General features: G+C 38.5%; 1 protein-coding gene across 1 annotated transcript in view; it reads right to left on the reverse strand.

The window, feature by feature from the left end:
• Positions 1–11,475, reverse strand: part of LOC132118380 (integrin alpha-5-like) — a 45,511-nt gene extending 34,036 nt beyond the window's left edge. The window contains exons 1-2 of the mRNA XM_059528192.1: positions 11,397–11,475; positions 10,604–11,076 (exon numbers count right to left, since the gene is read on the reverse strand). Coding sequence (XP_059384175.1) covers positions 10,604–10,800 — 197 coding nt within the window. The 5' untranslated portion in view covers positions 10,801–11,076; positions 11,397–11,475. The remainder of the gene's footprint in view (positions 1–10,603; positions 11,077–11,396) is intronic.
• Between the last annotated feature and the right edge of the window lie 1,352 nt (positions 11,476–12,827).

Below are 12,827 nucleotides of genomic sequence, written 5' to 3' on the forward strand. Positions count from 1 at the left end.
AAAACCAGGTAATGTTTTAAATATTCATTCATTTAAAATAAAATAATAACACCACAATGTTTCTGTTTAAGCATGAGAAATCAAGTAACTTTGAGCCTTTTTGCAAAACAAAACAAAAAACAATTTATGTGGCACACATGTAGGCTACTCTAACTTTAAATAATGTACATTCAAATATGCCATTTTGATGCAAAATGATAATATACAAATCTCACTATCAGGAAACTCAGAAACACCAAATTGCTGTAAATAACTGTGTGTCCTCCGCTTAACACTCAAGAAACGTAGCCTAAATTGTGCCGTTTTGATAATGATCTGAAAGAACTGTAAATAAGAAACAATTAGCATGTAATGGGGGTTTATCTTATGGGGGGGGGGGGGTCTCATCGCTCTTAAATGTCCTTCTTTTCTCCACTAAATGCTTAAATGTTGGGCTAACATTAGCATAATGATAAGAGCCAGATTGCTCTTGGCTTAGATGCTAGCTTTTGTAACGGCTCCACATAAAATGAGAAAGACTTCAGGAGGCCTTCCAGCAGAACAAATGCCAAAGTGAAGCTAACTTTAATTAAAACAATCTGGCCTTGTACGAGAACAACAGAATGTTGTTTCAATTCTGTTATATGGAGAACAAATGTTGATTTAACTGTTATTAGCATCTGTAAGTATTCGGTGATCTGAATTATTGCGCAGGTCAGAGGTCATTGCCTTTGGAGGTTGGATCTTTGCAACAGTGGGCCTTCTTTTATCTACACTTATGTCTTCCATAAACCCGTGTGACAAATATATATGAAATACAATGAAAATCAGCAGGTCTGATTTTGTTTTGGACCCCATTCACTTTTACTGTATGACAAAAACCACCTGAAGCATTCGTCAAAATCATTTCAGAAGTGAAGCCTCAAAAAACATCACTCACAATAAAAACAGAAACACAAAGTAAATCAGAATCAGTTTTGATTTTACTTTAAGGAAGAAAAGCTATGTTAATTAACACCCCTTGTGGTACATCTCTGAAGCCCCTTTCACACTGGAAAATACACGGGTAATATGTTCCGGCAATTGTTCCTGGGTCACTAGATTTTTCCCTTTTCACACTACCAGGGATTACTCGGAAATTTGTGCGTGCGTTTACACACAACCCGTAAAAGGTCCCTTAAAGACACGTGACATCAGGCTGTGACGTGTAATGTAAGAGTCGAAAAAGCTAGGCATGTTAACTTTCACTTAAGCTGGTGAACAATCTCAGTGTCAGCGTGGAAAGTGAGGAACCAACTGAACTGCTCCATTACAGTTTGCACTTTTTTTTTTTTTTCGCGAACGCTGATCTGCCTTTAAAACACCTGGTAAAAGAGTCACGTGATAACGTGTGTCATCACTACGACACACCCTTTAAGGCATTAGTTCTGTTTTTTGTTCATACAGAGCTCGTTCCGGGACTGAACTTGGCAATGTTACTAGGTCCCCGGAATCAATCGCGGGACGTGTTTGCGTTCACACAGAAGGCGACCCGGTAATGTTCCGGCAATTGTCCAGGTCCAACGTGCAGTGTGAAAGGGGCTTGAGAGAGACAACCACCGACTCCAACCAAGATGCAAACACCATTCTCGGTGTGGCTCTAATTAAGCTAATTGAGTTAGTCTGAATATCTGGCTTGTATATGTTACCACTAAAATGCTAAACTTGCTAGATACTCACCACTGAGGCAAAGGACGTCCTAAGAGTTAACCCATCGTTTCTGAGGTTTGGTAATCAGACCAGAATTAAAGCTATAAAAATGAATTGGCGCACCACATATATCATCTACTTAAGTTGTGGTGAGAAAATGTCGGGTGAAAGATGCTGATAGCGCAAAACTATAGGCACTAATGGTTAGAGGCCATCAGATGGCAAATGCCTTAATTTCCACCACCTTCTGCTTAAAACATTCTCCCACCCTTTCCACACTTCATTATCGTCCAGCTGCTTAACTTATGTCACTAGAACGCTGTCATAAATGCTTAAGCTTGCCAAGAAACCACACTGGTAGCTAATGAAGGTGCGAGAAAATCACAAGCAGACAAAACACACAAAACCTCCATCTGCCATTATTACATGACTTTGTAAATGGCACAGAAAAATGCATAAAAAAAAGAACAAGGGAATTTTTGGGGAAGCTTTGTATACTACATTTGGCCTTTTTAGCACATTAGTGTTTGAAAGTTTAAGGATATTATATTTTAAATTAAAACGTTAATTCAGGTAGGATGCATTAAATGAAAAGTCAAATTTTTTTTATTGATATTTTCTATCCATCAAATGTTTCACAGTTTCCTCAAAACAAAATCCAACTTGATAAGAAGAAATGTTTCTTAAGCAACCAATAAGCATTTAAGAATGATCTCTGAAGAATCATTTGACACTGAAGACTGAAGTAATGGCTGCTGAAAATTCAGCTTTGCCAACACAATAATATAAAAAATCCTGTTTAAAATAAAACATTTCACAATTTTATTGTATTTTAATCAAAGAAATTCAGCCTTCCTGAGAATAAGAGACTTGTTTTAAAAACATTCATAAAAATCTCACAGTGGCCAAACTTTTGAATGGTGGTGTGTTTCCTATCTTTGTGTGTCAAAAAACAACATCAATCAAACTAACTGGATTTCAATATGTGTGCCAAGAACAATTCCTTACCATCAGTCACTTCTGTAAGTAACTTTAGTTATTTGTGATTATCCAAGTTTTCCCATGGCCACCAGACATATTAACAAGACTGTAATTCTTAAGACTGATTGCAGTTTGTGGCCTTAGGAACATTTTTGAACCTCTGCTCAAACAAAGTTGAACAATTATCAAGCTATTCAGAGGCAAGCAGAATTTGAATGTTGTTATTAGCAAAAATGGTTACAGTGATAGCACACCACGTCCTCCCAGAAAATATGGAGTGGATCCAACACAAAGTGTACACTGTTGCAACTCTCCGACATCAAGAAAAATCCAATGACCTCAATGAACTAACATTTTCAAAATCAAAGAAAGCCAAAGTGAAATTCAAGGCCCGGACGGTTCGTTTTTGGGTGTTTTCCTTTGCGCGACGCCAGTGAGCATTAACTCAGATGCCAGTCTGTCTCTGCATCGTTAAGCAGCAAAGCGGCGGTGATGGAAGCAGTTAATAATGAGATGGATAAAAGCGGGCCGAAGAAGATCTTTCTCTGGCCCCCGTCTGCTCGCTAGACCTGATCTACACGTGCTCTGTTCTGCTGTCTGGGAGTCGCGGTCCAAAGATGATGAACAAAGCAGTGACTGCTGGGTAAGCTGGCACTGGGGGACGACAGCTCACTCACAAAGCTGGTGTGCCAAGAGCCCTGAGGAGAACTGCATAGGAATGGAGGAAAACCAGAAAGCAGTCACTAAATCTCCTTGTATTAATACCAAAAAATGAAACTTTGCGCAAGAAAATTAAACACACTCAGTTTGTGTAAAAAAAACTGAAAATGAATAACGTATTCACTTATAGTCAAACTGTTTCAAGGTTTGAACAATGCATTGGAATGTTGCAAGATGCAACAACCTTTAGTTCCAACAATAAAAAGTCACAGCCTCGTGTAAAAAAAAAAACACTTGTGCAATGTCTGCTCCAGTGTTGTGCTGGTCTGGAATAACCGTTAAAACAGCACACATGCCTTCGGCTGTTGATCTGATAAATGCCCCCACCCTGTTTTACACAGGCAGATTTTAAATGTCACCACAAAATCATTTCCTCCCAAAGGATATGGTTGAAATCAACATCGGTACACCAGGTGCTGAGAGGTCAGCCATATCTAGAGCACTTGGCTGCAAAAAGCCAGCTCTGCACTACCTGTTATGCCAATTAACGCAGTAACTATCAAACCAGAGGGAAGCTGAAGTGGAAGCATAATAACAACATGCTAAATGGTGTATTTTTAAAAAGTTAATAGTGGGAATTTTGTTAAATTTGATGTTCCTTTTTTATGTCTTACACTCAATACACTTTAAAGTGCACTTTTTACCACTTAAAACTTAAGTCTAAAAATAAAAAGACACTGAGATTTGTCATATCAATTTCCACACGAAAACATTTATCTCTTTATCTAGTAAAACATCTAATATATTCTTGTAGATTAAATAACAATATTCAACAATATTTGTAAGCAAAAATTGTACTTTTGCTTTTTATAAAGCATCCACGCAATTAGGTGTCAGTGCTAAGTCCGAAATTATCATCGTATCCACTAAATGAACTTGGTGCAGATCAGACAATGGCTATGTCCATAATTGCATGCTCTCTGATAAGGCACTTCTTTTAAATAAGTAGTTACTTTGTGGCCATTACAAAGTATAGATGTTTGTATCGGTATTCGCCATGTCTTTGTCATGTGACCTACAGCAACAGTTGAGTTGCTTCAATTGTCATTCACAAAATCCTCTCCCATGGCCTCATGGGATAGTAAAGTGTCCGAAAGTAGGAAGTCACCCAGGTACTTTTCGCCTATTGTTTTATGAATACTGTGAACTTTTCTCACATACTGTTTTTTAATCTGTGTTCCTGTAGCTCAATTGGTAGAGCAATGCGCTATCAAGGTTGGGGGTCCGATTCCCCGGGAACACATGATATGTAAAAAGTGATAGCCTGAATGCACTGTAAGTCGCTTTGGATAAAAGCGTCTGCTAAATGCATAAATTTTAATTTAATTTAATTTAAGCAAATACACAACAGGAAGTAGGTTATTCCATTTCACAAGCAGTCATTATGCTGATTTTAAGTAAGGTTAGGTTGTCCCCTCTTAAATAATGTATAAAAGTTTACACTTCAAAAAGCATACAACCTCTTGTAGGAGAAAACGGTCTGGAAAATGCATTAAAGAAAGCACAAACAATGACATTCGACTGCAAGCCACATTTTCATATGTGACAGAACAACAATTTCAACCACCCCATGAAATTTACATAAAAACAGACTGTGGTTTTACCTTTTAAATCTCTTGATACCAAATTGTAACCACAACCCCCGAGAGCTATAATTCACACATGCACAGAGACCAGAAAACATCCTATAGCGAGTTGCAACTGTTGGCCGTCGACACCTCTGAGGGAGCTTTCTCAGCATGGAGTCCCATCTTCACACTTGAAAAGAGTAAGAGGGGCCATCAGGAGCAAACAATTAGCATCAATAGCTCACCTTTGCATGCTATGCCTTGCGTCCTTTGTTTGTAACCCTTCAGGCAATAAACAGACCATCTAAATGCTGTCTGATTGGACATTCATTGTCATTGCCAGCCCAGCAGGGGCCTGATAAACCAAAACAGACAGATCAAGATGATAATGATCTACCCAAAATGTACATCAGGAACAATGGAGATCTGCAATACTCCAAGCATCAACCCCAGGTCATTGTGGAGCCCAAGGGCAATGCGTCTACAAAGCTGACTGGGTCATTTGTTCTACCGTGATCGAACACATGCCTGTTTTTCCACCAGGGCACATGTACACCCTTGCACACAAGAGCCTATTATGCGAGCCTGCTAGGTCCAACGAAGTCATTAAAAGCAGACAACTTGTCAATGGTAAAGACAATCTAACCCACAGTCCCAATCAGCTAAGGTTGCACCCAAATAGTGGACTATAATTTTACAACAGGCCAATCTGATTGACACTACCATCACAGCCAAATGTCATCGGGCCAAAGGAGCTAAACAAGGTTTTATCAAGAACCCAAAAAGTCGAAACATGAATAAATAAATACAGATTTAAGTCACATGGAAAAGTTTCACTACTGAACCGACGCACAAAGGACTCTATTGTACAGACTCCATGAAAAACACTAGTCGTTGTAGGGAGAACCTGGGTGAAGAATAGCTTGGCAGCCAACGTACACACACCCATCTCCAGCTGGATGCAAGACTACAGACAACACAGTCTAATCCATGGAGGAAGAGTGAAAATGATAAATAGCAAATGAAACCCTGGTAGAGCTGAAGTCGATCTCTGTATTTAGCAAAGGCAAACTGAACTCAAGGACAGAGGTAAATATTGATGTAACAATGACCTTCTTAGAGAGAGTAAACTTTGTGAGAATGATGACCACAGCAGAGGATGACCTACTGTACATAATATCAGGGCCAGACCATCTATGATGTAATTCCAATGTACCCTTCTATTCAAGCATATGATACAAGACAATGGGACGTTCTTAAGAACAAATGTCTTCTAAACTTCAATATCCTCCTTACATTCTAACTAAACTAAAACTTCAAGAATGTTCTTATCTTTCTTCCCTTCTTGAAGAGAATTTTTCTGAAATTGTCATAAACAAGTTTATAAAGTCTTGATAACCTCAAACTTATCTTAAACCCACAAAGATACTGCAACTAAATTTTTAAAGTCATAAGGTGCTTTCTACTTAGAGTTTGATAGATGGAAAAATGGAAAATTATCTTAAGAACTTTATTAATTTTGTAAGATTTTTGTGAATCTAGCCCCAGGAGGTCATTATCAGAAAAGTGCCGAAGGTTTTGATAGCCAACGCAACTTGGTAAACCTCAACTTTGTGAATCTTTTGGTAATAAAACAGACAGAGGCAGGTGAGAAAGTTTTTGGTGTTTTTACAGTAATATTCCTGCCATTGTGGCTGTAAATTTGTTGCCTTTGGCCGCTAATGCAGACAGTCCAGCTCCTCGGATTCAACCACAAGCTTCAAACGGTCGCCAACAATCATCAAACACCAAAAACCATCTTTTTTAACATCATGAACACAAAAGGAATTTATGCATAGGAACACGTTATTCTTTTGAAAACAACACTTATCATCCGGAGCCACACAAATCCCAGCAGGATCAGAGATGGTGGTGTTCGGTTTCTATTGTTTCTGCAATCCAAACATTTCAAATAAAGCCATTTCGTTTTCTGACATTCAAGCCTACATCCAGACCCTGACTTTTACCCTTTCACGGGACAGAGGATCATCTTCTTATCCAAAGGTAAAGAAGACAGAGTGAGGAATGTGGTGTACATCATTTTTGGAAGTAAAGTAACTGTTGGGTTTCTGACAAGAACATACAAGGAGACACTTGCTGAGATAATCAACTAAAATACTTGAGAATCTCCTCAAGTCAAGTTATCAAGTAGGACATCTAGCCATAATTTTTAGGCCAAATTAGGATTATATACCAGACCATCCGGATGAGGCCCATATGTACTGCACTGTTCTTCTCTCAGCATTCAAGAACCATAAATTTATCTTCCATGTATACAGTTGTAAAGCTCCCTGACACCAAGATCATGAACCCTGTCCTCAGGCAGTTCTCAGTGGTGGTCTGCATACTGGCTAATTCTATAAATGCGTGCCAAAGAGTACTATTTTCCTCAGACTATTAGGGAGTGGACGAGGCCAGGAGTGAATGTTTCGTAAAAGAAAAAAAAAAAGAGAGAAAGATTTAGGGAGCAAGAGATTGAGGGAGAAGAACATGCAGGACAGAGAGTTTATACCTGACACCAGATTCTTCATTTTAAGAAAAAGAACACAAGAGTCTTCAGACTGCTGGCTGCCGCTGTTCAAATGAAGTTTGGAAGACAGGCTTTTCCATCCCACTTTGACTATGATTTCACTAAAATATACGTAAATCAATCCTCTCCTTTTTGAAACTCACAATAATATGGAGGCACTCCACTGGATCTTAAACTGCTGGAACTTCTAACTATGGCATGACATAATAGAAAGGTCCAAAACTACATATTTTCACTCAGTGTTGGATTGTCCGACCGATTAGTCAGCTGGTCTTTTTTAAGGAGGCCCTGAATAAATTTGTGTCCTTCAGACCACATTCAGCACTGCATTTCTGAAAAGCATTGTAAGCCAAGTAAAAGGTATAAAACATTGTCTCCATACAATACAATCTAATTAGGTTCACAATGCTTTTGGGAAACACATCCCAGACCTGGTTTCCATAAAAGAGATGTTTTTGTGCTTAAAAAGATGAAATCCTGTGTCAAAGATGTTCATATAAATGTTTACATATGCTAACAGTTAAAAAAAAAAATTTAAATCCAAAAATGCACAGCCATTCAATAGGTTAACTGTCAAAAATTCAACAAATATAGTAAACGGCTAAAATATAATGCAATGAATTCAATTTAGTGAACGTGTATGTTTTGATAGCACTGATATTTTAGAGAGGATCTAAGATAAAATGATTCCTAAATTATTTGAACAAAATTTACTTCAAAACTTAAAAATATAATTTATAAAAAACATAATAAATGAATGAAACACACACACACACACACACACACAAGACCATTTAGTCAATTTCAGTAGCCCATAGACAGCTGCTGGTCGACATACAGCACCGGAAAATTAAGAAATAAACATTCTATCGAACGCCTGGGAAGAAAACTCTTGATATTGTACATTCTTCCACCCTTTCGCTCAGCCTCCAGTTTGAGGCCCATCCATCCATCCTCCTCTTCGATGACAACGACATCTCGGGAGTGAAAAGTTCAGATGAAGTCATCAGTGAGAGAGCTGCCTCTTGCCATGACTTCACAGTTCATAAGAATGAGGCCAAGATGCCGTGTAGGAGTCCGGGGGCGTATGGTCTAGAGTATTAGACTGGAAGCACAGGGTAAGGAGTTGAAATATCATGCCGAATTACATCATCATAGACCCAGAACGGAGAAACACAGACTTATAGGTGCGCACACACTCCTCTGACTCATTCAACCATGCGTCATGCACTAAATCATCCGCCGCTTCTGAATCTCATCTTTGCCAGACACATCATGGCAGACTAAAACAATAGCTGGAGGGTCTGCCTTAGAGAAAATAAGCAAAGGAAGACAATAAGAGACTAAAGTGAGAGGAATGGAGAGGTCTCCCTGAAAATAACACCCTAAAGAAACCAGATCCAGCATGAGCCCACTCTGACTAAAGCCCCTCTACAGCTGCGCACGGCCAGACACAGTCCAGCAGACAAACACAGATGGAGATGGCTGATTGTGGTGTGTTCTAGTCAGGCCATGCGTGAGTTGATTGAGTGAACTGCAATCATAACTCTGAACAGTGCCGCACAGCTGTCTGCAGCTTGAAAAGAGAGTAATGCAGCCAAAGGGCAGGGAAACCCAGCAGATCAGCATTGTGATTGAATGGCATGCCTCCTATTTGCCCTTAGATTTATCACCTCATATGTCCACAGAGATCATATCTACAGGTGGAAGGTGATCATGTGGTCTTGCAATCAAAGCTAGATTACATTTACGATAACTGCTGCTCCATTCAACAACATTCTCCATTCAAAGCTGTGCCAAAGGCAGACTGCAGGTATTTGGGCTACATATAAAATCAGTTATCCGTCATATTGGCTTAGCATTACTATTCAGTAAGCAAGCACTTAAATGGACAGTTCATTCAAAATTCGGTCATAATTTACTTGCATGACCTTATTTTCTTTGTGGATAACAAAAAAGTTATTCCTAAAAATGTTTTTTTTCCCCATACACTGGAACATGGTCCAATGTTGATTTGGACTCCTTTAGCTTTCTTTGTATAAACAAAACCAGTTTAAACACTCTTCATAATATCTTTATGTTCCACGGAAGAACGTCTTAGAGGTTTCCACCCAAATGATTAAATGATGGTTTTTGTTCATAATTCTAAAAACAGGATATCTATAAACTCAAGATATCAGCCAAGCAATGAAGCATCGCTTAAGATCAGTCTTTGACCCTCAAAACATGCGTTCTGTGACTTATCTACATCACTGAAAAAGTCAGGTTTTTCCCAAGGGTTACTCATAATCTAGCAAAGTTCATCTCTGAATGGTTGGAGATTCTCCTGTTAGATTATGATGAAGGTTTAAGTGACCATAACACATGCAATCAGGGATAATTATGGGGGGCAATCATCATTCCCCTTTAGGAGAGCTGGTACCTTACTATGACATCATTAACTCTAGTCAATTCCTATTTATAGTAAAACCACCAGCGATGCCACCGACAGAGGCATTGTCATCCCTCACATCTAAACATGCACACAAACTTTAGGCTTGCAGTAAACAAAAAGAAAACCACACTTTAAGAACTGTTGCTCCCCAACTGTGGTGATATGCTTTGATCTGAATGGCATTGCACAGACTGGGCTGAGATTGTAAACAACAGTTGGGGGATACCCCTGGTTTCATTGCCCCAGAGTACATTCAGAGACCCTTGGTTAAAAAACTTGGCTAGTCTTCCTTCATTACATTAATAATAAAGTAGTAACTTTCTTGGATTTTAATGATAGTAACCCTTCATACTATGGTACTGTACTTCATACTGTGGTAAAACTCTATTTTGAAGTCAGAGAGGTGTGTCACTAAATTAACATTATTATGATAAAAATGCATATGGTAAAAACTTACATCGACACAGTTATATCAGGATAAACAGCAATAGCAGAGAGGACAAAAACACCAATATGTGGCATTTAACGTTATTAAACAGCATTTACATTGCCTGTAATTAAATAACTGTATATTGGTGTACTTGGTTTAGTTGTTGGACTTTTCTTTGAATGCACGCCAAGCCTCTTTAATTTCAATATATAAAATCAAAGAAAGAAACCTACCTTGAGTCAGTTATGTAAAAGTCCACCGAGTACCCGAAGTAGCTACCGTTTGGTCCTGTATACACCGCTGGGTTCTCCACATCCAAGTTGAAGGCAACAGACAAAGGTAGAAGAATCAACAGTGAAAGTCCCATTGAAAAGCAGCTCGGCTTGTGTGAAGACGCTGAAGTCTTTGGACGGTGCCTTTTGCAGCCCATGGTAATCGATATGTCACAATCCACTTCTTTATTAAACTTCTTTCAGAACAAAAGAGGGCACTTGAGCGGAATTCTCCTGAAGATGCTTCCTTACGCACAGCGCATGCCTCAGTGAAGCGTATCAGTCTGATCCTTATTTTTCCAAGCGCTCTGGTACCGCGCCTCCGTCTATCTGTCCCCTTCTCTCCTTTCTGTGTCCTCCCTCCAGCTTAATTGAAGGGGTATTAGGAGGAGGTTCAGTTCTTCCACTCGTGACAAACTCCCATAGAGGTGGAGCTAAGAGTACGGTTCACAAGCTGGAGAAAAAAAATGAGCGGTACAACAGAGTTAGATAACTTAATTAATCAAATGAGTAGACGTGCATTGAATAATCTAAAACAACCAGATTATCCCATTTAGGGATTTTTTTTAGAAATACGTGCATTTTACATTTTTGAAAGCTGATATTTAAATTTTATTAAGTTTATTTAAAAAAAACAATTGCATTTTAAATTTATTAATTTAATAATTATGTTCAATGATGCACTGTGCCATTTAAAGCTCAATTAAACAAATAAACAAACAAATAAATAGGAAAAAAACGAAGAGACACTTACTTGTCTTTGTAGATTTAATATCCTGAAATGATGATGTCATGACAGTTTTTACTTATGATTTTAGTATGCCTACATAATTTAATGGTTTGATGTGTAGGGTATAACCTAAGAACGCATCATCAAGAATTAGCTACGGATAAAATATAATATTCGCTAAAATTAAAATTAAAAAAAAAATATAGCATAGAAAAAAAGTAGAACATGTGTGACCTGTTCAACAGTTTATCTGTCCACTTGAAGGACTTTTTGCATGGTGGTCAAAGATAACTGAATGAATGATTAACCTTTTAAACAATGAAAGAGCTGCTTTCAAAGTGCGTTATCCTCCAAAAAACGATCTCCAAACTTGTTGCCTTTAATATAAACCTTCTCAGCATCGACATATAGACGCTAAATGCTGATAATGCTTGCCAAGAAAGCCATCCCTGATTTGGAGCAATACTATAAATTCCACGTGTAGGTATTAGACTATGAGTCAGTTTTAATTTGGAGAAATGTTGTTTATGATACACAACCCTGTACACTGAGCAATCTCCATTTATAGATATGACACAGTCAAGACGCACGGAGCTGGGAAACTGCGCGTCTCTGAGCTGTAAAAAGCCACCACACCGATTGGAATTAGATTGTGTTGTTTTAGTTGATTCAGCCTCTGCCCAAGGGATTGAAATGGGGAGCCAAATTTGGCTGTGTGGCTTCAGGGAACTCTCCGTGAGAAGCCTTCTATTTGGGAAAGTAGGGTGTGAAGGGGGAGCTCACAGCTGTCGGACCGCAGCCACACCACTTTTAACCAAACTTTTCGTCTTGTTTAAATTCAGACCGACCATAAAATGTTATTAATTTCATCCTAACGAGGTTTGGTTTGTGACCGAATCTTTCCTTTGAATCCGACATATAAATGAAGCATAAAGTGAATCTTAACGTTTCATTCGCGAAAGCGATGCTCTGTACAACTCACTGAATCAATGAACTAAGAATCTCGTTCTAATAGGCTACGCACAAAACCACACATGAAAATAGATGTGATTTCAATAAAAAATATTTTAATAGAACGGAAAACCAGCGCCTTTGATTATTGTTTCATTAAATATCACGTTATTGAAATGTTTAGATCATGTAAAATGTCACGCTGATGGGAACGACGTGATAATTGCGTAAAGGCGCAAAGAGAGAACCACTGAATCGGAAGTTCGAAAAGATTATTTTGGCTCTACTCACACTTCTCGTCACTAATTTAAAAGCGTTATCAAATTAGACAGGCCAAAGTAGCCCTAAAATATGAGTGGTGAAATGTTGGCGATCGTGAAAAAAAATCCTTAAATTAGACTGACGCCTATGACCCAGTATTCTTGATGTAACGCGTCAGCATTTTTCGATCAAATAAACGCCATCATGTGGTCACCTGACAGTAACCTACGGAATACCTCGTAG

This window comes from Carassius carassius, chromosome 37 (genome assembly GCF_963082965.1).
Source record: "Carassius carassius chromosome 37, fCarCar2.1, whole genome shotgun sequence".
Lineage (NCBI taxonomy): Eukaryota > Metazoa > Chordata > Actinopteri > Cypriniformes > Cyprinidae > Carassius > Carassius carassius.